General features: G+C 47.1%; 1 protein-coding gene across 5 annotated transcripts in view; it reads left to right on the top strand.

Annotated features, from left to right (window-relative positions):
* KAZN (kazrin, periplakin interacting protein) overlaps positions 1 to 26,481 on the top strand; it is a 1,021,468-nt gene that overhangs the window by 562,304 nt on the left and 432,683 nt on the right. For 4 of the 5 annotated variants that reach the window (XR_011535473.1, XM_070602791.1, XM_070602782.1 and 1 more), the window contains one exon: positions 20,595 to 20,829. Coding sequence is in view for 4 of the 5 variants with exons in the window: in XM_070602791.1 (XP_070458892.1) it covers positions 20,595 to 20,829 (235 nt within the window). In the remaining variant the exon portion in view is untranslated. Of the gene's footprint in view, positions 1 to 20,332; positions 20,473 to 20,594; positions 20,830 to 26,481 lie in introns of those variants that run through there. The other variant, XM_070602802.1, reaches the window with a different exon arrangement.

Genomic DNA, 26,481 nt, shown 5'->3' with positions numbered 1-26,481 from the left:
ACCACTCTGGTGCTCGGCAGCTCTGATGGATGGGGAGAGGGTGGAAGTCCTATTTCATGCGTGAGAAGCAATACGCTTCTGATTCATTAAGCTCCTCTCTCCTCCGGGTCAAGAAACCCACTTCTCCTAAACAGCATAGAGCCTCCCACACTCTTGCTTTAAGCCCCCATGTGTATTTAGGGAAATTTAGCCGAACAATTCCATATAATGCATACCGCGCTCATCAAAAAGAAATTAAGTAGCTTTGTAAAAAGCCAAGTACATTTTCGGGAAGCTACTTGAGGTTTTCCCATCAACCTGTTTTCTGCAAAATGGAAGTATCAGAAATATACTTAAACCCAAACTAAATGAGTACAGGTCAGAACGCAAAGCAAGCCAAGTTCAAGTATATTATAAACCTGGCCAATAGCCTTCTCACTTTCTGTATATAAACATTTCTTTCACTTGAGTTGGCCCGTGTATCTTACTCCTAAGATTGCCACTTTTGGGGTTAGGGAAAGCAAAAATCCAGGCCCACCTGCAACTGTTATTTGAAACATCTTAATTAAGAGAAAATATCTTAAGATAAATATATTACCAATGCCAGAAGTGATTCAGAACTCTGATCCTATTTATCTCAGTCCAACTATTCCTATTGGTCTAGCTGATGGTCCTCTAAAAATGGATGTTATTATTCCAAGCAGCAGTGATTTCATGTCCTAAAGTTTCCAATGAATAATTTAAAGTGTGCATCTCAAAAACTCTAAAGAGACTCCGAAAAGTTTCCTATTTGGGAAAAATAACATGACAGCGGAACAAGATGGGAGCAAGTCACCAACTAGCTGGGTGACTTTAGGCAAGTCCATTGCCTGCTCTGGCCTTGGTTTCCTCATTTATAGCACAAGGAAGCCGCATTTCACGTCTGCCAGAACTTCATCAACAGGCATGAAATAGAGAGAGTTCTCTTTCTTAAAAATCCAGACAAGTTATCTCCGCCCACACGGAGCTCTGCCTTCATTCATCCAACCATCGTTCACTGAGCAGCTACTGTGGGCCAGGCTGGATGCTTAGGCACTGAGGGTGCCAAGGTGAGGGAAGACTCATCCCCACCTTTGTGAGCTTTCAGCCTAGTAGAGAAAACCGATAGTTACAGGGTAACGGAGGAAGTGCTGCAATGGAAGGGCTTCTGGAATGCTCCGAGAGAACAGGGCAGGGGCTTTCTCTGTTCAACCAAGACTTCAGAAAGGAGTTGGCTCTGCGCCCACATGGAAGAAAAGGAGGAGGAAGTGAAGGATGAAGAGGGGGAGGGGAAGGCGAGAGAGGAGGAGGAGGCATCCAGCAGAGGGGCTCAAGCAGAGCAAACAGCAACAGCAGGTGGAAAGATGCGGGCGTGTGAGCGCGTGGACCATCTGAGAGTTCTGGGAAGCAGGCACTGGGACCAGATGTGCCCTTCATGCCACACTGAAGATTCTGGGTTTATTGTTAAAGATAGTGAGGATCCACCGAAGGGGTTAAGCAAAAGAAAGAGCTGATTGAAACAATAGCACCTGAAGGCCACCCTGGCAGCCCGTGGAATGTCAATTGTTGGCGGGGGAGGGGTGCAATGAGAGGAGGTGGTCAGGGAACCAATGAGGAGGCTGTTGCCATAATCTAGGTGACAAGTGACAAGTAAGGGAACCTGAACTCCGTCAATGGCAGTGGTCAAATAGAGGAGGAGGCAGAGTTGAAAGATACTCCGGAGCTACAATGTTAAAGAGCTAGTAGTAATACATCCTTGAGAGTTCTGATTGCTCTTCTGTGCTATGGGCAACTTCTTTCAAGCCACTGAAGAATGCTACTAAATGAGGGCCCATTACATGTTTCTCTGCCAGCCTGCAAGCTTGTGAGGTGAGGAGGGGACAATGTCTGTGCCTTTCTTGTCCATATTATACCCCTAGGACTTAGTGTAAAGCCTGGCACAAAAATGGAATAAAACTCATCCCATTAGATGAACATGTCGTGGGTGGGTGGTCATTTCTCTTTTCGGATATTAACTTTGACAGTTCAGAATTCTTACCTGAGGCAGCCAGGTTAGTTGTGGTAGGAAAAAGAGCCCTTGACGTGGAGTTAGGAGATGACCGTGAGTCCCCACCCTTCTCAAATGAGATGTGTGACTTGAATAAGTCACTTAACCTCTCTGAGCCTTAGTTTCCTCATCTGTAAAATGAAGGTGACATTAGTATTGGTCTTTATAGACTGTGGTGAGGACTAAAAGAGGTTATCCATGACAAAAGTTTAGTGGAGTGCCTGGCATAAAGTAAACATTTAGTACATTCTACTTAGATTAGAATGGAAGTATAGATGAATGGATGGATGGATATGACAATGGATGTATAGATGTATTAATGATGGATGAATGAACAAGTGAGAGGAACATTCTGAGTAGGATATACCTATCAGGTCATGCTCTTTTTCAGATCAGCCTCAATCCCATTTTGTGGCCATCTGCGTAATAAATTGGTTAGTCTGAAAACTTAAAAAGCTGCCTGGTCTTGGTTTTTGTGAAAGTCCTATGGCCTGCTGCCATTGAATGCTGAAGATTTAAACTTCTTATTTTAGGTTCTGTCTAGACACCTCTCTAAATAGGAACTTTATGCTAATCTGCAGGTGTTGCTTATGAACAGGTTATTTCTAAATAGTAGCTGGTGCATTACCAAAACCAAAAAAAATCCAAGCACAAATAATACTTATTTAAGACTAAGGTCTCCGATGGGAGGAGTCCTAGTCAATTTGTCCACTCCTCCCATACCACCTGGTCCCTGCCTAGACCCTACCCAATTACTGGCAGATCAAAGATTCACAGTGGGTATAATTAATTAAATGCATTTTTACTAATTAACTTAAGAACTGGTAAATAGGGCCTCCCTTTGGTAGTTTGAAGATGCTGCTACTGGTGCTGCTGATTAAAATGTGAAGCAAATCTGGCTGGAAACTAGCATGTAATGAATGGGAGCACTTTCGCAACATTTCTTTTAAGGTTTGTCAAATTGTATCCTACTGATATTGCTAACCCCCTTTAATCAGTAAGTATAAAATTCATCTGAGAGCATAAAATATATCCGACAATGGCATACATCAAATCCCAAACTGAACATTCAAAATAAATTGTATCGAGATTTTGTCACAATCATTGATTTCTGCTTTTCAAGCTGGTTTCTAGGGCAGCCACATAAAAGTTAAATACAAGCTATCTATGGGCTCATTGGATTGCGGTAATTCATTAAACCAACGGTGGCTTTAATAAATCTGAGCATAAAGATTGCTTCCACAGACACCCTCAGCTTGGAAATGTGCCACTAATCAAAGAGGGTGGGAAAACTCATCTTGTTGGCACACGGGGGAGGTGAGAAGTAGCTTTGGGGGGTTGCTAAAGGCTGGTTTCCAAGAGGAGCAGTGTATTCAGCAGTGAGAGCAAACCCCTGGGGAGCTGAGGACCCTGTGGCCCACCCCTCCGCAGCTAGTCGTCAGTAAACGGGCAGTGCCGGCAGTTGGTTCTTTGAACACAGCTGGTTTTAGTCTTAACTGTGAACCCACTTATTGAGGGGTCTTCGGTTCCATTGATGGCTTGATTTCCCCCGTTGTGTTCACTTCCCAATGATGATGCTGATCACTGGGTTCTTAACAATTTACAAAGCATTTTCACACTGAGCGACTTCCTTAATCTCATAGCAATCCTGGGAAGGACAAGGCTGAGATTATTATTATCCCCATTTTACAGATGAGAAAACTAAAGTTTAGAAAGCAAAGTAATTTGCCCAAGGTCCCACACTGGCAGAGCCGGGGCTAATAACCTCAGTGTCAAAAGCTCAAGTTCTGAGTTCAAACCCCACCTCCATGACGTACTAGCTCCATGTCCTTGGACGGGTTCTTTAATCTTTCAAGACCTCAGTTTTTTCAACTGTAAAATGGAGATTTAATGAGCTCCTATGGATCAGATGCATAACGAGCACTTAATACATGTTTGCTATTATTCATAGAGAATATCAGGTTGTATCAAAAAGAAAAACAAATCGGACAAGGCCTGGAAAGTAACTAATGGAAATTTCAAGTTCCGTTTCACACCAGGGGAGGAACACTCGCCCTTGTCATGCATTAGCCTTTTCCGACTGTGAAGCATCCTTCTTGTTGGCGGACGTTAAAAGAAGCTCGTGATATTTCAGTCCCTTTCAGCTGTGGCTCATTATTGTAAATAGCGGTGCCATGAGGCGATGAGAAAAGAATTTAAATACACTGACTGACAGAATTTTTAGGGAAAGTGAAACACAAGAAGATAAAAAGCAATCAGAAAAAAATTTGCATAAACGCTTGTGATCTCAAAGGTCATTGATTCGAGAGTCTACTAATGGAAATACGTCTTTTTAAATTCTGGGTGATTATTTAATTGAAAAGGAAAGAATTTAAATGAATCAAGTCGTAGGAGCAGAGAAGATTTATGTCGACTGCAACAAAAAATGTATGTCTCTTTGGGGAAAATTGGTCCATTCATATACAAGTTAAAATTTAGGATAGAGTAGTAAATTTGGCCATTTGTTAGAATTTGGTTCAGCACCTTAAAATATGTTGGTATTAATGTACATTATGAATTTATTTTTAAAAATCAGCTTCCTATTACACTCTTATTCTATTTAGGAAATAAGATGTTTCATATCCATTAATTTACTTGAACTTTACAATGACCTCTGGAAATAAGCACTATCATTCTTACTTTATGGGAGAGTGTAATATATACTTATGGAGGGCATTTTTGTCTTTTTTTTTATCCCCAGTGCCTGACTAATAAAAATGTAAGTCAAATGTTATAGCGGAACCTCCTGAATGTTCTGCTTATTACATTAATCTCTTCCTAGAAGGCAGCACCTTTAAGAGCTCCGGCCTTACCATCAGTAGTCCTTAAGTTCAAACCTCAGCTCTGCCACTTACTGACAATGTGACCTTCGGAATTTATTTCTTGGAACCTCAGCTCATAACAGTGTTAATAATACCTACCTTGAGGAGTTATTATAATAATTAAATTTCAAGATGATAAAATGAGGGGAGAAATGTAAAGTACTTAGTACAATATCTGACACATATTCATGCTCTAAAATTGTAGTTTTCACTCTCTCATGAGTATACTTAGAAATGCTAGGATAAGCATACTATTTGACCACTACTGAAATTTCTTTTTTTTTGAAAGCCTGCCTTCATCACCGGATTCGAAATGAACAGGAACAAACCAAGCAGCTGGTGTATGGCTGGATGAGGAGCAGGACCAGGGGTCTGGCGTGGCAGCCAGGCAGGAATTCTTAGAGCTCCTGTGAAAAGCCTCCCTTTAATTTCATGCAATGAGCCGGCATTAAGAGATGGCAGGGACTCCAGTGTGAGGCTTCCTGCGGCCGTTCGCACTGGGCCCATTCACTTTATTATTTTCTAGGACATCATACAGACCTTTGGCCACGTGGGGGAAAAATATGTTCATCTAATAATAAGGGATAATTAGTACCGAGTGTGATTCATAGCTACAGGAATCCAACTTTTTTTTCAGGGCATACTGTTAGGATATTTGCAAACTCACTGGTCGTCTCTGGGACATCCAGGGTAATTAAATTGTGTTTCAATCAGCTCAGTTTTCACCACGGCTGGTGAATGTATCTTTACAATATATTAATAGGGTAGCCATATAAGATGAAGAATTGTGTGACTGATATTAATAGATGCTGGAGGTTAAGGATAAGTGATTGGCAGCTGTGAGTTGGACAAGTTATGTGGTAGGTGAAGGATTAGGAGAAAAGGGTCAAACATTTAATGAGCATCTACTATGCTCCAGGTTTTAAAGTAGGAGCTTTCATGTGCCAGTCCACCTTATCCTCCCAACCTCCCTACGAAACCCCTCATCAGGGCCACAGTGATCCTCGCTGCCAGATCTCGGTCCGCCTTCACCTCTCATCATTACTTGGCCCATCAGAAGGTTTTAACAAGCCTTCCTTTAAACACTTTCTCTACCTGCCTTTCAGGATATCACACCTACTTTTTCCCTCCCACTTCTCTTCCTGTTCCATCACAGTCTCTTTTACTTGTTTCTCCATATGCCCCTGACCTCCAAATGTGGGAGGCCCCCAGGGTTCAGCCCTTGGACCTTTCCTTTCTCCATGGACCTGCATTTCTCAGGAGGTTTCATGCAGTCTGATGTCTCTGATAACACCTAGATGCTGACAACTTCCAAATTCATATTTCCAGCTCAAATCCATCGCCTGAACTCCAAACTCATGGAGCTCACTACCCACTTGCTATCTCCATTTGGATGTCAAATATGCATCTCAAAATTAGCACACACCTACCCCCAAACCTGCTCCTCCCACAGCCTTCCCAGTCGGTAAATGAACTTTTCATATTTCCAGTTGCTTAAACACAGAGAATTCAAGTCATCCTTGCCTTCTCTTTCTCTCACACATTCTACGTCCAGCTGCCAGCAAATCCTGCAGCTCTGTCTTCAGCATCTCTCTAGAACTCTGTTCTCTCTCTCTATGCTCTACTCACCTTCCCTCTACCCCACTACCATCTTTCAAGCTACAATTATAACTCACTAGACAGCAATAGCTGCCTAAATGGCTTCCTACACCTAGAGTTTCTCCCACACAGCAGCCGGGGGAATATTTTAAAGCATAAATCATCTCTTGTCACTCCTCTGCTCAAAACTATTCAGTGGCTCCCATCTCACTCAGAATAAGAGCCAAAGGCCTTACAAGTCCTTGGCTGTTTCTCACACAAGCCAAGGACTCTTGTACCTCTGGGCCATTGCACTGTCTGTACCTCTGTCTCAGCCACTTGACTGAGGACACTGTAAGGGCAGGGACTGGGTCTCCTCCATCCCTGGACCTCCAGCACCTAATCCACCACCCAGTGTAAACAGAGGAGCAAACATTGAGAAGTACTCGCTCTGTGCCCTTTATGCTCATCAACTTATTTAATCTTCACAACAATCCTATGAGATAGAAACTCTTAATATGACCATTTTACAGAAGCGAAAACTGAGGCACAGAGAAGCCAAGTGCCTTTCCCAAGGTCACAGACCTGGTGGAGGCAGACCAGGGATTTGACCCCAGACAATTTGGTTCCAGAGGCAGCTCTGTGCTCTTAGATGGTACATTATCCTGCCTCTTGGAAAGATGCTCTTGGCAGATGGATGGTGGACGAGTGAACGAATAAATGAGTGATAACAATGATTATAATGTGCACATATGAGCACTCCCCAGGTGTGCTAGCTACCAGGATGCCCTAGATTAGCTTCTCTGCACACAGTTTTCTGCAGAATGCTCTCGGGAGACACTCATGTCAAGGAGTGAGGAAGCCAGGATTGGGCAGAGGGAAAAGCTGGCAGGCAATATGGTTTGCCCCTGATGCCTAGAGGGAGCTCTGGAGCTGGGGTGGCCCTTCAGAGTGGTCCTAAATGGAGGCAGAGCGGCTGGCTTTTGTATCCAAGCCACTGGCCAAGGGCTGGTCCCCAGGTCGGGGCATAACTTGGGCGAGGCAGGCCCCTGCAGTAGAGGGCAATTGCTAGGGAGCGGTCCAGCTGGGAGTCTTTGGTAGCTGATACTCCCAGCCCTTGGCAGGAGGGTGCATGGGCCTTGATGAGGAGAGCTAAGGGCAACACTTCAGTATCCCCCAGACAGACTAAGGAGTTTGCACAATATCTCATTTAATCCTTATCACTGTCCTGTAATGAGTTAGGCATTTGTTATCCCCACTTTATAATAGAACAAATGGGAGCTTGGAGACATTAAGCAACGCGCCTAAAGCTGATCACCTAAGAAGGCAAGGCTGGGATTCAAGCCTGGTGTGTCTGACTAAAGGACTGAATGAGAAGCCCAGGTCATCATCTCTCAGCTGCTGCCCAGGCCTGTGCTCATCACCTCATCGTTGGGGCAGTGGTGTGGTGGCCGTAGACGTCTGTTGCCTGAGTCTGTCCAGTGTCCTTCTGCTAAATCATTCCCCCCGCTGTGGGCTTTGCTCCTTTCCCCTCCCTGCACCCCTGGTGGGGCCGCCAGCCCGATTCCCGGGGGCCTCTGGGATGGGCACACCCCCCGGGCCTGGTCAATCAAAGCAGCACCATGCCCCGACCCCGGGATAGGCCAATTCATCCCTGGGAGCCACAGGACAGAGAAGCGTCTCCCTCTAAGATGGCTAAAGCAGAATGATGTAAGCCTGGAGAAAGAAGGCCACAGCCATGCTCCCCCAGCATCCTCTGCATGGAGACGGCCAACCGCATAGGAGAGAATGAGAAATGAGGCAAGTACACAGAGAACGAGAAGGAGAGAGACCTGATGGCATTGCTTGAGCTCCCGGAATTCCTGAGGTGAGGCCTAGCTCTAGATGTCCCAGTTTCGTGAGCCGATAAATTCTCCTGGGTCTCTAAGCTAGCACGCATTGATTTTCTTTCACTTGCAGATGGATGACACCCTCAGGTCAAGGTGCCAGTTTCCAGAATGTATTAGTCAGGTTTTGCTGTAGAACAAACAGCCTCAGAGTCTCAGGGGCTTACAACAATATTCACGTTTCTCATTTACGGGTCTGTTGGTGAGGGTGTGGCTCGGGTTTGGCTGGGTTTGACTCCAGGCTGTAGGTCTGGTTCAGGTCTGTTCTGTGTGGCTTCCTTCTGGGGCTGAGACCAATGATCAGTTGCCTGCGGCATGCTCTTCTCATGGAGGATCACAAGAGCACAAGCGGCCAAGCCAAACTGTATGATCACATTTAAGGCCTCTGCTGGCTGCAAGTCCGCTAACATTCCAGTGGCCAAAGCAAGTCACATGGCCAAGCCTAATATCAATGGGACAGGGCACGGTACTCTGCTTACACTAGTGAGAGGGACTAAAAAGTCACAAGGCAAAGGGCGGGACAGGTAATGCTAGTATCAGAAGGGGCTGAGGAATTAGGAACAATAGTCCAATCTACCACAGATCGGCAAGGAGAATGAGGAGAGGGTGCTAAATGATTCCTAAGGCGGCAGAACATTCCAGCCCACCACACCAATGTCAGCTAAGGTGTCGTGTCCCTCACGGGCCCAAGGGAAGACCAGCTTCTGCTGGCGGTCTGTTAGAATTACAGCAGAGTCAGCTGAACCCCAACACCTTACCAGAACAGTGCACGCCTTCTCCAGGCAGCAGCTCTGTGTTCACAGAAACCAGATCCTTTCCAAGAGATCAAAATCGATTTTAAATAGACACAGCTGTTCCCTAGCAGGGGCATTGGAAGGGAGAGGGGCAGACACTACAGGAAATGTTTAGTTTCTTTTTGTTTTAAGTTGTTGGAATAACCAAAGAAGATTTTTTAAGGTTTGATTATTAATTTCGAGAAGAATCCGTTGACAAGTTTGCTATCATTTTCGAGAGAAAGAAGTGTGAGATCAAAGGATGTTTCATAGCAGAGGTGTTCACCTCATATTGAGTCGGAAGCGTCTCACAACCCAACGATCAGAAGTAGAGCTGGTTTGTTTTTTTGATGTGCCCCTCACATGGATTAATCAAAGGCCACCATTTAATTCAGTTCCACAGATGTTTATGGAACACCTCCCGTGGCCATGTGCTCACGTTCAAAAACATAAACGAATAATAATAGTGTTGCCACTGCAGGCCTGCATCATCTGGGCAAGTCAAGTTTTCTCCCAGAGTCTCAGTTTCTTCCTCTGTAAAGAAAGCACGTTTGACCTGTGAACTCCGAGGTCACCCCCTGCTGAAGCAAGGAGCATGATAGGGCTGAACAAAGATGTTCAAGTTTCTTCCCAGCGGTAAAGCCCAGAATTCCAGGAGCAGATGACTGATGACTGGATTCATGTTGCTTGCTCCCCTTCCACCCACCTCCCCAGAAAAAGGCTTATTGTTCCATTGCCATCCTCAGTTCAGGTGTGTATCTAAATTTGGTCTTCACTACGCTTTTCCTTCAACAGTACAAAGGGCGAGTTTGGGTGGAAGGAGGTAACATAAAATAGTAGTAAAGTGGAATCTACTGGCATCCCACTGACCCGAGTTCCAGCCCTCCCACTTGTTAGCTGTGGGACCCCGGGTGAGTAACTTAACCCTTCTAAGCCTCAGTTTTCTTATCTGTAAAATGGGGGTAATAATAGCTTCTCCCCCATGGGGCTGTTGTAAGTGATGTAAGTTAACTACTTAGCACCGTGTTTGATCTAAGAACCCACTAAAATCATTATTATAATTATCAGAGCATCGCTTCCATGCACATTTTCAGGAAAAACTGGATTCTCAATCTGTCAGCTCATTTAGACTCCTAGAAAGTCTAGGAAACTTCAAAAAAGAAGTTTATACTGCCACTGAAATTTCATGAAAAATGTAAAATAACTTCTTTCAGTGTTCTTCATATAAAAGTGTACATAGATTTGTAAAAGTATGTGTTACTTTGAACTAAAACAATAACGATAAAAAGATCTTAAAAACAATAGAACCCAGGGGCCTGCCAGGTGGCGCAGTGGTTAAGTGTGCACATTCTGCTTCGGCGGCCCAGGGTTCGCCGGTTCGGATCCCGGGTGTGCACATGGCATCGCTTGGCAAGCCATGCTGTGGTAGGTGTCCCACGTATAAAGTAGAGGAAGATGGGCACGGATGTTAGCTCAGGGCCAGTCTTCCTCAGCAAAAAGAGGAGCATTGGCAGCAGATGTTAGCTCAGGGCTAATCTTTCTCAAAACAAAACAAAAAACAATAGAACCTAGTTCCACCATGAAACCCTCAGAGTTAAGGTGAGATCCAGCCGCTGAGCGATATGTGTGATTATTTCCCGCTTTGTTTCCAGAGGGAGCTGACACACAAGAGGGCTGGGGCTCACTCTCTGAGTCTGCACCCTCCAGCAGGGCTATGTTCGCATCCTTTCTAATTTGCTCAAAGCTCCTCTGTGGGCTGGCCAGGGCGCTGGACCGGTCCGTCTTTTAGGAGACATTGAAGTTCATGCTTTGGTTTGATGCCTCCTAATGAATGACAGGACGAGAACCTAGATCTGTCTTTCTTTTCTTCCCAAAAGCTGCCTAGAGGACTCCGGCTCACCACTCTTCCCAAAGCTGTTAGGCTCCAGTGCTAAGTGACTTTCTGCAGGACTCCCTCGGGGCTCCTCATGACGGGGGAAGAACGCAGCTCTGTCTCTTTTTTCCAGACAGTCTCATCTTTTTGATACAGGAAGCTGTTTCAGAGCCTAGACAGATGTGTTCCTCTGCCGATGGTCCCAGTGGTCTGAGGGGCGAGGTAGGGAACCGCCGTGCTGGGCGGAGGGTCCAGGGCTGTGGATGCAGGTGCAGGATGCCAGAGAATGCTCGGTGAAGAGACAGTGAGCCGAGCCCCTCCTCTCCGTGCTTGTTTTTACATCTCTGCCCCACCCTTTTAAAACCAACCTCCTATTTCTTTGTTTTTCAAAAGGAACAAATATTAGTAGCTAGTTGTTCCTGGGCAGAGGTGTCACAGTACCATTTTACTACCAACATGGCTAGGATGCTGACCAAAAGCATGTAACTGACATTGTTCTGAGCAACTATGGTTCCCTCTTGAACTACACGCACACCTAATAACGTGGCCTGGTGGTTCCAAATACTGGATTATAAACTGTTTTACATCTCCCCAGCATAAAATAAGGCAGGTAAACCAATAAAGGTGCAGCCGATTCAGATAAATATGGTACTTCACAATTTACTGGCTAGAGACACCTTATCCCAATGAGCCAAACATTGGGGAAAACAGCTCTCTTCTAATTACGTGTACAGGTGGACAGCTGATCCCAAATATCAGGGCAGATGGTCGCAGGTATGGTCCTTCGTGGCACACTGGGTTGAACAGCCTATACTGTTGGGCTGATAAATATTTTTCCCAGGGCACTTTAGTACTGGAAAGGTTGAGCATTGACTCAAGGGGCAAGATCCAAGGCTCTTCCTGTACCGCTGCTTCCAATTCCCGAAAAAGGATCGTACGCATCACTGTATCCGAGACGCCTTCGTAGTGAGTCGCTGAGGGGCGCTAGGGTCTTGATTCCTCTGGTCGGCGCTTACTATACTGTCTCCTCGGTGGCCCTGAATGAGGGTCACACTTAGCGCATAAGCATCCTCGGAGTAGAAAGAAATGATCTAAGAGGGAAACAGAAGCTCACAAGAGTCTGAGCAAGGTGGGACTCTGGGGGTGGGAGAAGAAATGAGTGAAAAAACTCTCCTGCTGACGACATCATAATATGTAGTAATTATGATAAATGAGAGTGAAATAAATGAGAGAGAGAGCAAAATATGGGGAGAATGGGGTCCTGAAAATCACATTCTTGGAAAATCCCACGCTGCTCCTTGCCAAATCTAATGCATGTCTGTTAAAAAAAAATCCCCATCCCCCACGCGGTACCCCTAAAAAGTATAGAAAACAAATTATATAGGATGGAGATCATAATAATAATACTACCAGTGAGAAAAGAATAAATTACCCATTTACGGTAGGTCTGTAAAGTATTTCAAGCCACTGGGGTACCATTTCATGAGCCAAAAGAACTAATTTACCAAATGGGTCCCCAGGGCCCAGAAGAACTAACGCACCAGCCACCAAGGAGCGGCTCCCTCGCCTGCTTCTTCATCAGATCAGTGCCTTTTGCACAGAATGAAGGATGTGGGGCTGGAAGGGACACGGAGGTCCCTTGGTGCATCAACCCGCACAGGGACGAGACTGCGTTCATGGGTCAGAGAGGAAAACGGAAGGAAAGAAAAGATGAGACCTTAGAATCAGACACACCTGGGCTTGAATCTGGTTCTGCTACCTTTTAGCTGGGTAAGTGTGAGCAAACCTTCCGAGCCTGAGGTTTTTCCTGATCTGCTAAAAGCCTGAGCTTTTTCCGGATCTGGTAACACCTATCTTCAGGGTTGGGAGGATTCAGCCTGAGTTAGTGGAGATAAATGGACTAGTACAGTGGTGGGCCATAGTGGGTGTGCAAAGAACAGGAGCTGCACTTACAACTACCTCTGTCAGCATCACCATCATCATCATCATCATCTGTGTCCTCATCATTGATAACATCTATGCAGTTCTTTCCAGACACCAGGGACTCTGCCAAATGCTTCTCATGCATAGTTTCACTGAATTCCTCAACACGTCTATGAAGCAGGGAGTAATATTATCTTATTCTACTAATGAGGAAGTTAAGGCTCAGAGAAGTTAAGTAACTCATCCAGTGTTACAGAGCTCGTAAGTAGCAGGGCTGGGGGTCGAACCGTTATCTGACTAACTCTAGAGCCGACAGAACTGAAGCTACCCTGGCCCTCAGGGAAGGGTGAGATTGATGATGTCAGTTAGCACAGACTGGCCATAGATTATGGCTGCAGAGAGGGGGCTTCGGCAAGATGAGGAATTAGAGCTGAAGACTGGACCCTATTCTCTTTAGCCTTGTTGAGGGGACCTCAGTAAGACTGCTCTGGGGATGGAAAATAAAATGGCGCCCAACCCATGGAGACAGCCAAAACACGAGAGGGCAGGAGGTCCTACAAGACCCCCGGGGGTTGGAACAGTTCTTTGGGGCATAGTGACGGTTCTCTAGAGGCGGACATATTTGTCTCAGTGTTTTGTATTTTGCTTGTCTCTTGCTATTTGTCCACCATCACTCATGGAGGCTGTGACAGAGCCAAGAGCCAAGAGACCAGGCCATCACACACATTCTTTGTAAACCCCACACCACACCAAATAAGAAACACATCAAAAAACCAAGGAACATTCAAAGAGTGAAAAATACTGCACTTCTATCAAGAAATAGATGCTTTAAGTATATATGCTTATGTGGTTAAGTCTATGGTCAGTGTGTATATTTAATATTTATCTATTTCATACATAGAAGCTTCTGAATTATAAGTGATTATTAAAGGACTATTTGCAAACGAAGAATATGCAGAAGGACCTGGGTTTGTTAAATACATACACAGAGCAGATGCGCCTGACCAAGTTCCTGACCTGTACATGAGAAATTGCTTGGGAAGCCAAGAGGAGAATGTCACTCTTTCCACTAATAACTGTGCTCTGGGTCCACACGGAAATATGTGTGTGTGTACCATATCTACATACACATACACACACACATATAGTCAACACCTACACATACACATTCCCATCTCATAGCTGTTCGCGGTTCCCCCAAGCCCACAATCCTCTCCTATTTTTCCCTCCTGGTTTCTTTTTTCCTCCATCGCTTCATTTCGTAACTGTGGCGAGGAGGGTGACTAATGGCAGTGGCGGCGGAGGCACTGCTGGGAAGGGAATATAGCTTGGCTTTTGGGGTTTCCTGCCTGTGCACTCTTCTCTGTGTCTTCGACTTCATCCCGCTCCTGGAGGGGGCCAGAGACCCCGAGACCTGGCTGCCTCTCTCTGAGAGATGCTTTGCCCTTTTCCCAAGAGCACATGTTAAAACCCACTCAGCCAAAGTAAACCGTGTAAGTGTACAAAAGATACATCTCCTAGATTGGCCGGGATTCGCATGTGACAATTTGAATAAACAGAGCATCCATCTGCAGAGAGAGAGGGTGATTCCCCAGGGACTCTCCAGTGGTGGGGGGGGGGAAGACACGGGACAGACAGCCTGTAGAAGAGGAAGAGCAGAGAGCCCCGAAGCCATTCCTGAGGCTTGAAAGGTTCCTCGCATTTGTGTATTTCACACACGTGCATGGTGCTTTATGAGCATCTGTCCTGGGTGCCTAGAACAGTGAGTGTCAAACCTCACGGAGCACCAGACCCTCCTGGGCAGCCTATTGCGACTGCAGATACCCAACACCCCCCAGAGCTTCCACTTGGTCAGGAGTGGAGCCTGGGATCTACATTTTAACAAGCATTTTCTGGGGATCCATATTGAGGGGTCTTTATCCTCACTTTGAGAAACACTGGAACCAGCCTGAAGTCCAGAGATGTGCCTCGCAGAGCCTGGCAAGGGATAAGGGATATTGTTTGTAGAAACTTCATAATTTGAAGTTGAAGTGCAGGAGGCAGGACCACATTTCTCCCTGGCTCCTGTGGGCAGACACACGCAGACCCAAAGAAGAATCGGGGTTTCTCAGAGCGCTGCCTCCTGGACTAAGAAGTCCATGACATGCTGGCTTCTCTTTCAGACCTCCCCTTCACCACCCTGGGCTGTGTATGAACTTCACCTTGCAGGGAGGAGCCCGTGAATGCCACCTCCAGTTCCTGAGCCAGACAGAAACCAGGTCCTTGATTGAGTCAGAGAGAAAACTGGGCCGCGTGTGGGGATTGCTGAGTGCTGGCCCCAGCTCCTCCACTTGACAAACAATTATTGAGCCCTGGGGAATAAGAGCAGGAGGGACTATGCATGCACTTCCCCTCATGAACCTTTTTGTCCAGTTCTGTGATCTTAGGACAACCCCTTTAACCTCAGCGTCTTAACATGCCAAATGCAGATTCCCAGGTACCCTTCCACCCAATAAAGGATAAAATAAGATGAGAGATTTGCAAGTACTTTGAAAAGTAAGAGGTGACCAAAGATGAGAAGGGTTTTAACGAGAGAAACAAGTATTTTCGTGGATGTGGAGTTCTGGGGTATGGGGGAGATGAATTTGCTCAGTCAACCACAAACTCTTTGGAGAAGCATCTATTGAGCACCAGGCAGTGGAAGCACAAAGAAGAACTGAACACAAACCCTGTTTCCTGAGGCTCAAAGACCAGCTGGGCAGGTGCATGTGGTGGGAGGAAGGTGCAGTCTTAGCCAGGGCCTTGTACTGCCTGCAAGAGAAATCATCAAGCTAGCTCAAGAAAAGGGCATTTATTTCTTCCAAATTCCATGGAATCCAAGACAAAGCAGAATAAGCAAGACTCCCTTGGGGACCGTAGTCTCAGGCGTTAAACCCAGTGAGCCAAACTGATGGTGACTTAGCTCTCAAATCCTTCAAGTTAGCAAATACACAAAACAGTGATCAATGGTGATAATGTGCTATGAAAGAAGCAAATGTTGAATGTTACACCTAAGAGACGAAAGGGAATCGGATGCAGAGAGCCAAGGAGACTATTCAAGGCAGAGGCAAGAGAAAAGGCAAAGGCTGGGAGGTCGGAAAGAATTAAGTGACACGAGTGTAGTGAGCAAGGGGAGTGGAGTACAAGATGAAGTCAGAAGTCCGATTGTGCAAGACTGTGGGCTCGCTCTTCTACTTCCAGAACTCAGGAGGTGCCATGTGCACCAGTGAGCTGGCGCAAGCCTGACAGTGCATGGTGCTAGATACACGTCAGTAGCATGATGGACCATTTTCTAAAGACTCTGGTTTTAATCTCTACCAACTCCTTGACCAACATGGCTGCAGGGGCCCTTGCTGTCTCTGGGTCCCCGTTTCTCCATCAGTATACAAAAAGGGTGCTGGAGTAAATGATCCCAAAGTTGCCTTCCAGGACTGAACAGCATCATTTGGCGGTCGGGTGGGGGAACCACATATATTGGGTTTCCTGGGACAGTTCCAGTTTATGTTGCTTGTCCCAGCTTCATTATTCACAGCACCCTCTTTTTCTCTCAGAATTGTCCCAGTTTGGACATTAAACTATGAGGTCACTCTATTTTTGGGAGAAGGGAGATGCATATGACACCGCTGTCAGCAGTGGGTTAGGCTTTTGCCTTGGTTCTTCTTAGGAATTTTCTTTTTCTGAGCAACAATGGTTTTGCAGACTTTCCAGAATGCCTAGGCAAACTTTGATGGGCACCAAATGCACATGGCACAGTTTGCTCATTGTGCTCAGAAAGATCAGACACTCGGCAAATACTGGTGGAGGCCGGCGAAACTGCGTAAGGGCCAGTGCACTGTTAGAGCCTTGGATGGGCTTTGCCTGATGGGGAAAGATAGCAATCGGTGACACTGGGAAAATGGCAGCAGATCCCTACGAAGGGAACCCCTTTTCTGACTTGGTTCTTAACATCAGCTTCCTTGGGTCTGAGGCGGGGGCTCCTTCAGAAACATGCAGAAGAGAGGATACTGAACCAGAACGCACAGTGCTGTTAAATTCTCCTAGTTGTGGACCCCAGAGAAAGCGAGCTATGGATGACAGACAGCTTTGGAGGCCTTCCCCCCACGGTTTATATGTGTCTCTAGAGAAACGAGTTATAAATGCATCTCAGCCCTGAGATAGGCAAGTGAGCTTGCAATAGGGCATCAGGCAAGCGGAAAAGGACATGGATTCCATGACTATTTTGTTGCCTGAGATCACCTAAGGAGGAGCAGAGGTGGACGTTTGGAGGAAGAAAGACTAGTAACCATTTTGGTTTAAATCAAGTAGAATCTAGAGGGTAACTGATTTCAGACTTTCTGTTTGAGATCTGGTCCTTTTGTATATGGGTGAACATAAGGAGACACAGCTGGGAAAAGCCCCTTTTTTCATGTTAAGAGAAAAAAATCTCAAAAAATAAACTTCTTTACAACCCTAGGAGACGAACCCAGGAGTTTCTGGAGTGAATGTCTTGAAATCTCAATGGCTGTACTACACTGGGGAAGAAGAGGCAGAGAGAGATGAGCAGAGACCCAAAGAATGGGTGTTTGCTTTCTTTTCTCCTTGTTAGATTTTTTTGTTTTGTTTTGACCTGATTTTAGGATTCTGGTGTGTGGGAATAATCTCACTGAAGAGGAAAATGAGTAACACTTGGTCAGTTTGTTTACCGTACAAACACGCTCACACACATTCATTTGCAGAGTGCTTACTATAGGTTAGGTGGCAAGGATGCAAAGATGAATAATACATAAAACGGACCCTCCTCCTCCCACGCAGAAGCTCTCAGGGAAGTGGGAGAGACACGTCAACAGATGAATTACTGTGCCTTCTGATGACTGCTGTGACGGAGGGTGAGCATACACGCACACACGCACACGTGCACACACACACACATCTCCAAATAGAGCTGCTCTTAATTGTCTTTCAGAAGGTTTGTTCCCAGGACACCCCTTCTCCCCCTTTTTCTGGTATTTGCATATATGCTGACTTTTTTTATGGAGGTGAAATTTACATAACATAAAAATAACCATTTTAAAGTGAACAATTCAATGGCATTTTGTACATTCACAATGTTGTGCACCCACCACCTTTATCTAGTTCCCAAACATTTCAAAATAAAACCAAAATAAACCCAGTACCCATAAAGCAGTTACTCCCTATTCTCCCTTCCCCCAGGCCCTGGCAAACACGAAGCTGCTGTTCGTCTCTATGCATACGCCTATTCTGTATATTTCATACAAATGGAGTCATACAATATGTGACCTTCTGTGTCTGGCTCATTTCACTTAGCATAATGCTTTCCAGGTTTCTCCAGGTTTTAGCATGCATCTGTACTTCATTCCTTTTCAAGGCTGAATAACATTCCATTGTATGGATATACCACAATTGGTTTATCCATTCCTCAGCTGGACATTTGGGTTGTTTCCACCTTCTGGCTATTGTGAAGAGCGGTTCTGTGAACATTCGTGTACAGTTTTTGTTTGAATGTATGTTTTCAACTCTTTGGGCTGTAGACCTAGGAGTGGAATTGCTGGGTCATATGATAATTCTATGTTTAAGTTTTTGAGGAACCACTAAACTGTTTTCCATAGTGGCTGAACCATGACATCCCCCTTTTGAGGACCCACAAAGCTCTGTGGTTTTGAGGCTCCTCCGTGACTCAACTGCAGGACTTCAAAGCACTGAACCGCAGTTCAGAAATACACCAAGCAGTCTAAGTGCCTTGGTTGGTCAGTGGATCAGAACTTGTGCTAATGAGACTAAGGTCAGGGGTTCAGTCCCCAGCTGTCCAGTTAGCTGAGCAGAGTGGACAGAGTGAAAAATTATGTCTGCTGCCACATGTCCCACCATCTAATACTGTCCTGCCCCTCTTACAACAGCTTGTTAGTGGTCACAGGGGGATGGAGCAAGAGTGTGTTTTTACAGTTCCACATAAAAGGAAAAAATCTAGCACTCAAGGCATAGTGGGACTAACTTGGAATCAGATGACTGCTTAAATTCCAGTCCTGGTTTCCCCTGATTTCTGTGGGCCCCTTGGGTAAACTGCTTAACCCCCACCCAGAGCCTCAGTTTCCTCACCTCTCAAGTAGGAATAATAATCCTTACTCCAAAGAGATGATCATGCATCGGAGGCACTTTGCACACAGTGGGCTTCCGGGAAATGCTGTTCCATCTGAAGGGTGGGCGACCTCAGTCCACGCCAGAGCATACCTTGTGCTTCTGCAGGAAGCTCTCCCCAGGCTGACCAGCTGTGGTGGTGGTGTTGACCAGGCTGTGATGGAGGTGCGCCTTGCACAGCTGTCCTCAGGGTTGCATTGGCTGTCCCCAGGGTTATATTGGCTGTTTTAAATTGTCCTCTTTGCATGGAATGAAGCTTGCCATGGTAACAAGGTCTGGCGGCTGGAATCCAGAGGGCCCCAGTGAAAAATGCCAAGCCTGTTCTCTGGGAGAAAGAGGAGCTAGATGGGGTTCAACTTCATGGTTACCTCAGCTCTCCTGTGAAGAGGGGATCGGTAAACTGAGGCAGCAGGGCCTCAACACTCCTACTCCCAGTAGGAGGAGAACGGGGGAAGCCCCACTGTAGCCTTCCAGTCTGCTCTCCTGGCCTCATCCCTCTCGCCCCCAACAATATTTAGCCCCGCTGAGAAACTTAGGACCTGGCTAAGGCCACCCCTCCACCTCCGGTGCACACCCTGCCCCCCCAGGGGTTCGGGCTGTGGGGAGGCCAGAGCGAGAGCGGCCCAACCTGGGGAAGAACAGAGCGCTCCTTGGGGCAAAGGGGATGGCGCAGGTTGGGACGGTGGAGGTGGAGATGTGGGGGTGGAGAGGGGTGGGGTGGGGGTGGAGAGAGAGAGGCCCGCGGGGCACCAGCCCAGCTCCCCGTTGCACGTTTCCTACCCGCGTTTTAAGGAAACGGCAAAGCAAGAACTCCACTCCCAAGCTCACACAAGCTGTCCCCTCCCCCGGAGCTCCATCCCCGCTCCCCTCCGGGGCCCCTTTTCCGAGCACCCCTCTCTCCCAAGCACCCACCTCCCCCCCCCCAGCCCCAGCCCCAGCCCGCCGCGGGGCGCTAGTTCGCCAGGGCGGGGGCTGCCCCACCGCTCCAGGGAGGGGACCGAAGGCCGGCCTTGAAGCAGGCGCCCCCCATCCCTGACCAGGAGCGCCCCCTCGGCCCACACCCGGCCGCCGCCCGCCGCCCCCGCCCCCCAGGGGGTGTGTCCCCGAAGTGGGGGGCGCGGGAGGCGGAGGGTGCGCCCCCGCCCCCGGCCCAGGCCCCCTCCAGAGCGCGCGGCGAATGGTAGGCTCCATTGAAAGAGTGCCGGGCGGCGCGCGGTGTCCTTCTCCGAGCGGCTCTCGGCACCGGGGTCTCGGCGATCGCTGCTCCTCCTCCTCCTCCTTCTCCTCCTCTTTCTCCTCCTCCTCCCCCCGCCGCCTCGCTACCGCCGCGGCTCCGGCTGGAGGCGCCGCTGTCATTCCTGCGCCGGAGGAGCCGGCGCTGCCGGTGCCTGGGGGTCGGGGCGCGGGGGAGCCGGGCCGCGGGGTACCCAACAGGTAGAGCCGGGGGCGCCCGGCCGCGCGCCCCCTGCGCATCATGCAGCTCTTTGTCACCTCTCTCGCCCCCAGGCCAAAATCCTGAGCATGATGGAAGACAATAAGCAGCTCGCGCTCCGCATCGATGGGGCGGTCCAGTCGGCCAGCCAGGAGGTGACCAACCTGCGAGCCGAACTCACGGCCACCAACCGGAGACTGGCGGAACTGAGCGGCGGCGGCCCGGGCCCGGGAGCGGCGGCCAGCGCCTCGGCGGCGGCGGCGGACTCGGCGGCGGCGAACATGGAGAACCACCAGCACAGCGCACAAGGTAGGGATCGCCCGCGCCTGGGGCGGAGGACAGGCGGGCGAGCAGGACCCGGGCGCGGAGGTGGCCGCGGACTCGGCGCTCCCCAGGCCCGGGGCGAACTCGCCTTGCATTGTGGCTTGTAACCCTTTCCGCCCGGCGCGGTGGCCACCGCTGCTCCCCTGTTGGGAGTTGCAGGCTGCTGTCATTAACGCAAACCCGGGCGCAGTGTGCACGGGTTCACGCGGTCACACTGGCCCCGGCCAGCGTGAGCGAGGCTCAGCTGGCGGGTCCCTTCCGGCAGCAGAAAGTGCCCTTTAGATGGCATACGGGCCCCAGCTCCGTGGGCAAACTTTTCACGCCCGGGCCTTTGCCCCCACCCCCGGCAGGGGCGAATACCACAGCACCCCGCAGTTCCGGAGGCTCCTTCCTTTGGAATGCCTCTTTCCCCTGAGAGCGAGTCCAGGCTCTGCTGCCGTGTTTGGGGTAGAGGATTGGACTGGTTTGCACTTTTCTCCACGGATGCCAAATCCCTTGTCTCGATTGCATCTGGACTTTATTTTCTCCCCATTTGAGATCGCACAGGCGATGCAATACATTGATGCAACAGTAGATGCTCTGCCCGGCAGGGAGTTAAGATTTCCAGCAAATATAAACACCTAAAGCACTTTCCAGGGGAAATCTTAGCCTTCACAGGCTGAGTGATGGGCTCCTGGCGAAATGAAGGTGTAGCTGGTGGATTGCAGGGAGCCGCTCCTTGAAGGTACTCTTTGCAATTTAGAGGAGGAGGGGAAAAAAGACAGCTGGTCTGTGTTGACATTGACAGTGATGAAGCTCTGAATCCCCCTGCAAGGGTTAAAGGTGGAGGAAGCATCCCAAAAATGCACTGTTTGTTTTCTGTGAATTGAAAACTGAAAGGGTAGGCTGGCTTTTCAGGATTTTTTTTTTCTTTTCTTTTCTTTGCCTAATTGCCCTTTAAGAAATGGTGTCACTGGCTATTAATATCATTTGAATTGTAAAGTAAACTGCTGAAATCCAGAACATGACAGAAAAAAATATCCAGTCCAGGAGGGCCACTTGTATAAATATGCCACTTGATGAAGGATGAGATACCGATGGCTCAGTGGCTCAAAAGGATTTTCTGGTTTTGCTGTTATTTCAAGAGCTTCTCCTAAGTGTTGAGAGGGAGTCTGTTTTCTTATTAATGCCTTCTCTCCATCAGTTTCTGTTTCCTCCTTACTTTCTCTGGGAAGGTGTGCTTTTTGGGGTGCGAGATGTTAAGCCTGAACATTTACAGTTTTCTATTGAATTCCAAGTCAGACCTTAACTTGGTACTTCAGGGGTCCGTCAAAAGTCTTAGGCACTGGGGCAGTAATTTGGTACTGAAGTAGCCATGACTAGCCATGACGTAATGGTGGGAAGGTGTTGTGAGCCTGGTGTTTGCTGCACAGTTTTCAAGGTGGATATCTGCTTATTCTGTCAATTATCCCTTGCTGTGTCGTTGTGTGTGGAAGATGTCCTCTGCTGGTACCTGAGCAAAAAAAGAGGATGCTTTACTTTTTATAGGCAGGGACTCTTGCAACATTAAGAAATAGCTAAGAACTGGCCTTCTGCTAAGAATCAAAAGCCGTGGTTAAGGGGACTGAACAATGCTGGTTTATTTCCCACCGTCTGCCCCTGTCCTCAGCCAAGGAAAAGTTAAGTGGCTTTTATCTGAGTCCTGGGTCTCGTTGCAGGCTGAGCATGCTAAGGAGGTCAGTGCAGCAATGATCTACACATCCAACTTGGAAACTGAGATGCTTAGCTGATGCTTACATTGCTGTAGTGGAGCAACAGGGGCTGTTTCCTTTTGCTTTTTTCCTACAAAAATGCACAAGGCTGTGGAAATGGAAATGGCTTTTGGATCTCTTGATATCCTTAAAAACACACAAACCCAGCAACTCCTTCATGCTCTCAGAAGCACGTCTGCCCCTGTCAGTGGCTTCTGTGGGTGGCTGGTTGAAGGATGGTCTTGATTTTTCCTCTGTGTACCACGGGTATTTTCCAAAACCTTTCCTCGAGGGCATTTAGTGATTTTATAATCAGAAAATAAAATGTGAAAGGTTTTCACTGAACTTAATTGTTGGCCACATACCCCTCTAAATTGATGAGAATTGAAACCGATGTGATGGTTGAAAAGAAAACAGCCCCCATGTAAATTCAGTGGGGCATCGTTTACTTTCTCTATAGCAACAGTACTTCAGTCCAGGACTTTTTACATTATTTAGCCTCTGTGAGTTTTTTTGCTTTTGGTTTTATTTTGTTTCATTTCTCTCGTGACCTGTGGCAGCGTTCTGCTAGAGCAGAAACCCTGTGCAGAGGTGGTCTGGTAGTTTCTCCTGCTGGTGCTTTTGTATTCTAAAGGTTCTCTCCAGTTACTTTAACATGTGGTTGATAGGTTTTCTCAAGCATCTTCGTGATACACCTCCAGGAAGGCTCACAGAAGCTCAGCTCCTGGGGATTCCTGACTGTCCCTCTGAATTAGTCTTCTATTTCAATTTTGTCTCTGTTGGTGCAATTTGATGGGCCCAAACCCTATGAGCATTTAGTGCTATTGAGTTATGACTTTTCCATCAAGGTTTTGAATGAAATGAGTATCTTTCAAAATGCAACTGTATAAGTCATCTTTGAACCGAAAGGCACATGTCAAGTGCATGCTAATGTACTTTTAATAATATTAGCTCAAATGGTTATGGGGAAGAGTCACCTTTTGCTCTCCCTGCCCAGAAATTGTTAAGTTCATTTTCAAATTTGTTTGTTAAAAAAATTTTTTTTAATGAATTAAACGAGCTCATCTATCCACCATTGGATGTGTTGTTCCAGTGACGATACCCTGACAGTACATGAGTTGATGAAGGAAACTTGGGTTTTCCTAGAGGTTTAATGCAGTGTGTCATTTAAACAAAGTATTAACTTGGTTGGTACCCTCTGTGAGCTGGCATGGTTGCTATGTAACAGAGTCTAGAAAGTGAACTGCTGAAAATCTGGGCTTTCGACACTTTGCAGGATCTTCTTTCGGAATCTCTGTTGAAAGAACACTTGGCAGCCAGCCCATCTTCTCTCTCCCTGCTTCAAGTGAGTTGGATAATCCCTAATGAGGATGCTGGCATACCGTGCCGAGGGCATCCGTGCAGGGTGGCATATTTCACAGCTCCGGAGCTGCGTCTTGGGTTGGTGGGGTCAAAACTGCCTTTGACAGGTGGACAGAAGGATGCTTGGAAAGCACAGAGCCAAGCATTTGTTCCAATTCCTCTTGTTGTTGGTAGCCAGAGAACGGATTTGTTTAAAGTAACATTTCTAAGCTGTTTTCCTCAGCGTAACATCTCTGCAAAATGTGTTTAAAATGCTTGCTGTTCTTTGAGGGGAAAATATAGCCGTTTGTTTCTCTGAAAATGTTTTATCTGACGAATGACTAATATTAGATTCAATTGGTTGCTTTGCTATGCACAGAATAAAACAATTAAGCACCATTGTACCCAATTCAAATAGGTGTTAACTGTATATAACATAAAATACTTATGCCCAGTAGGATGTATACCTATTGCCATTAGTTTGTTGTTGTTTTTGAGCAGATCATTGTATTTATATGCCTGTGCAAGTGGAAATGCTGATAGCATCTTCTTTAGTGTTGAGGACTTACTGCCTACTCCATTTGTTAGGGTGGGGGCTGGGAAAAGGATCATTTTCCTACACTTTTGTAAATTTCCATACATAGGATCAAATTTTAATTTTTTCTCCCCAGATGTGAAAATAGGCTGTACTTCAGGTCTGACTGCTCTTATCTAGCGTTACTACAACACTGGAAAATCTTTGGTGAAGTATAAATTACCTTTGGACTGAATTGGATGTGTGAGCAGTCTGTGGAGATGCTAGACGCTATTGCTTTGCAAAATAAGTTCTGTCTTTCAGCATCCTCTTCCCAATTCATTCTGCCTCTGCTCTCATTTTCCCAGGTAGACTTTTATCTTTTTTGAGAAGGGGAATTTTCAAACGGCAGAGAGGATGGAATAAAATGTGGTGGAATCTCTGGAGCCTTCTGTTAGGTTGCCCGTAAGTTACAGAGCTCATCGAGAAACACAGGCCTCGGTCTTCCAGTCATATCACTGGGCTGAAAGAGACGTGTCTCTTTTCCTAATCTGGTAGGCTGTCATGAGATGGGGTTTTGAAGTCCTTCCTGAAAATCACCATGCCTGGTCACGAAGAGATTACTTACAGATCAGCACAGCATGGTTGAAATTAGTTATTGATTGGCTATTATTTATTGTCTTTGGGAAGTGCGTTCAGAGGACCCCTTAAGTCAAGTTTCTGGTTCTGGTTAATTTCATGCTTCCAACATTTCATGATTTACTGAGGTTTTTCAAAAACGTCTTTGATATTAACCACAAGTCTAAGCCCATCTGATTTTTATCATAGGAGCCTAGTCACAGACCCTCCCAGCGTAAGGCAAGATCTCTTCTCCCCATTCCTTTACCCCTTGTACTCCCAGGACTGCTGGCACCTTTTAGGAATCCTGTAGGTTATAATTTGTGACTTCCTGGCTGCCAGTGAGCTTGCAGCAGATGGGCTTGGCAGGTGGGCAGAGCTTGTTGGAACACTGCCTGCTCACTGTGCAAGTCATATGGGGCCCAGAAGGTCAGGCTTGGGGTCTTGGCCATATTCACTGCATATTTTATTTGTATTTGTTGCTGAGTTATATAGCTAAGGAAAGTGAAGTCAACGTGAATCCCCCAGTTCTTTTCAGCCCTCTTCCAGATCGGTTTGTGTGAGCATTAGTGCTTGGCTTCTTACCCCCTGCCATCCATCAGGCAAGAACGGAACTCATCCTGCCCGCTGAGGCCAGGGAATGGGTTTTTAAGCGATCTTGTAAATGAAAATTAGTCCGTACTGTTTGGGCTGGATATTGGGGCAAGTAACACATGGGATGACAAGGGGTGCCACCAACAGCAACCATTGCAGTGTCTTAGTCATTGGAAATGCAGGCAAAGTAGATTTGGGCAGAATCATTTAGGAAAAGACAGCTTCCCTGAAGCCAGTAGAGTGCCCATCCACTGTGGCAGATTGTACCTGACGGTTCAGAGTGGTTAAGAGTCCTGCTGGCCCGTCTTCAATGTCACCATCTTCAGTGTCCCCTGCCAGGCCCATCTCCACTGTGGAAAAGCTGCAGGAAGACCAGGGCTAGTAATGTCTTCTTCCTCCCCAAGTGGTTGGACGAAACCAGAACGTTCTTGCTCGTTTGATGCAACCTCAGATCGAAGCCACGGAGCCCAGGTAGTGCTCTGTGGGCATTCCTGCTCCCGCCTTGGAATCCTAAGCTGCTGGAAAGATGAAAGAAGCTGAACATAGTTTTGATGAGTTTGGCAAGAACAACTGTTTGAGCAGGTGGCTTCTGTGTGGTGGGACATTGTTGGTTCTAAATTTGTTTTGGTGTCTTTGTTGCCTTGGCCTTGCCAGACCTTTGGGTCAGAATTCTGAAAAGCTCCTGTCCCCTTCACCCTCTGATGAATTGACCCTAGCGTGAGAGCTCAGATGGAGTTTGTAATAGGCAGTTCTGCGAGCAAAGAGCCCCCCAGGCCTCTAGGCTCCCCTCTGTGCTGTGCAGTCGGGCTGGGAAGATGGACAGAAGTGGGAGAAGGAGAC

This window comes from Equus przewalskii, chromosome 2, assembly GCF_037783145.1.
Source record: "Equus przewalskii isolate Varuska chromosome 2, EquPr2, whole genome shotgun sequence".
In the NCBI taxonomy this organism is placed as follows: domain Eukaryota; kingdom Metazoa; phylum Chordata; class Mammalia; order Perissodactyla; family Equidae; genus Equus; species Equus przewalskii.
This window is presented reverse-complemented; position numbering and strand designations above follow the sequence as displayed.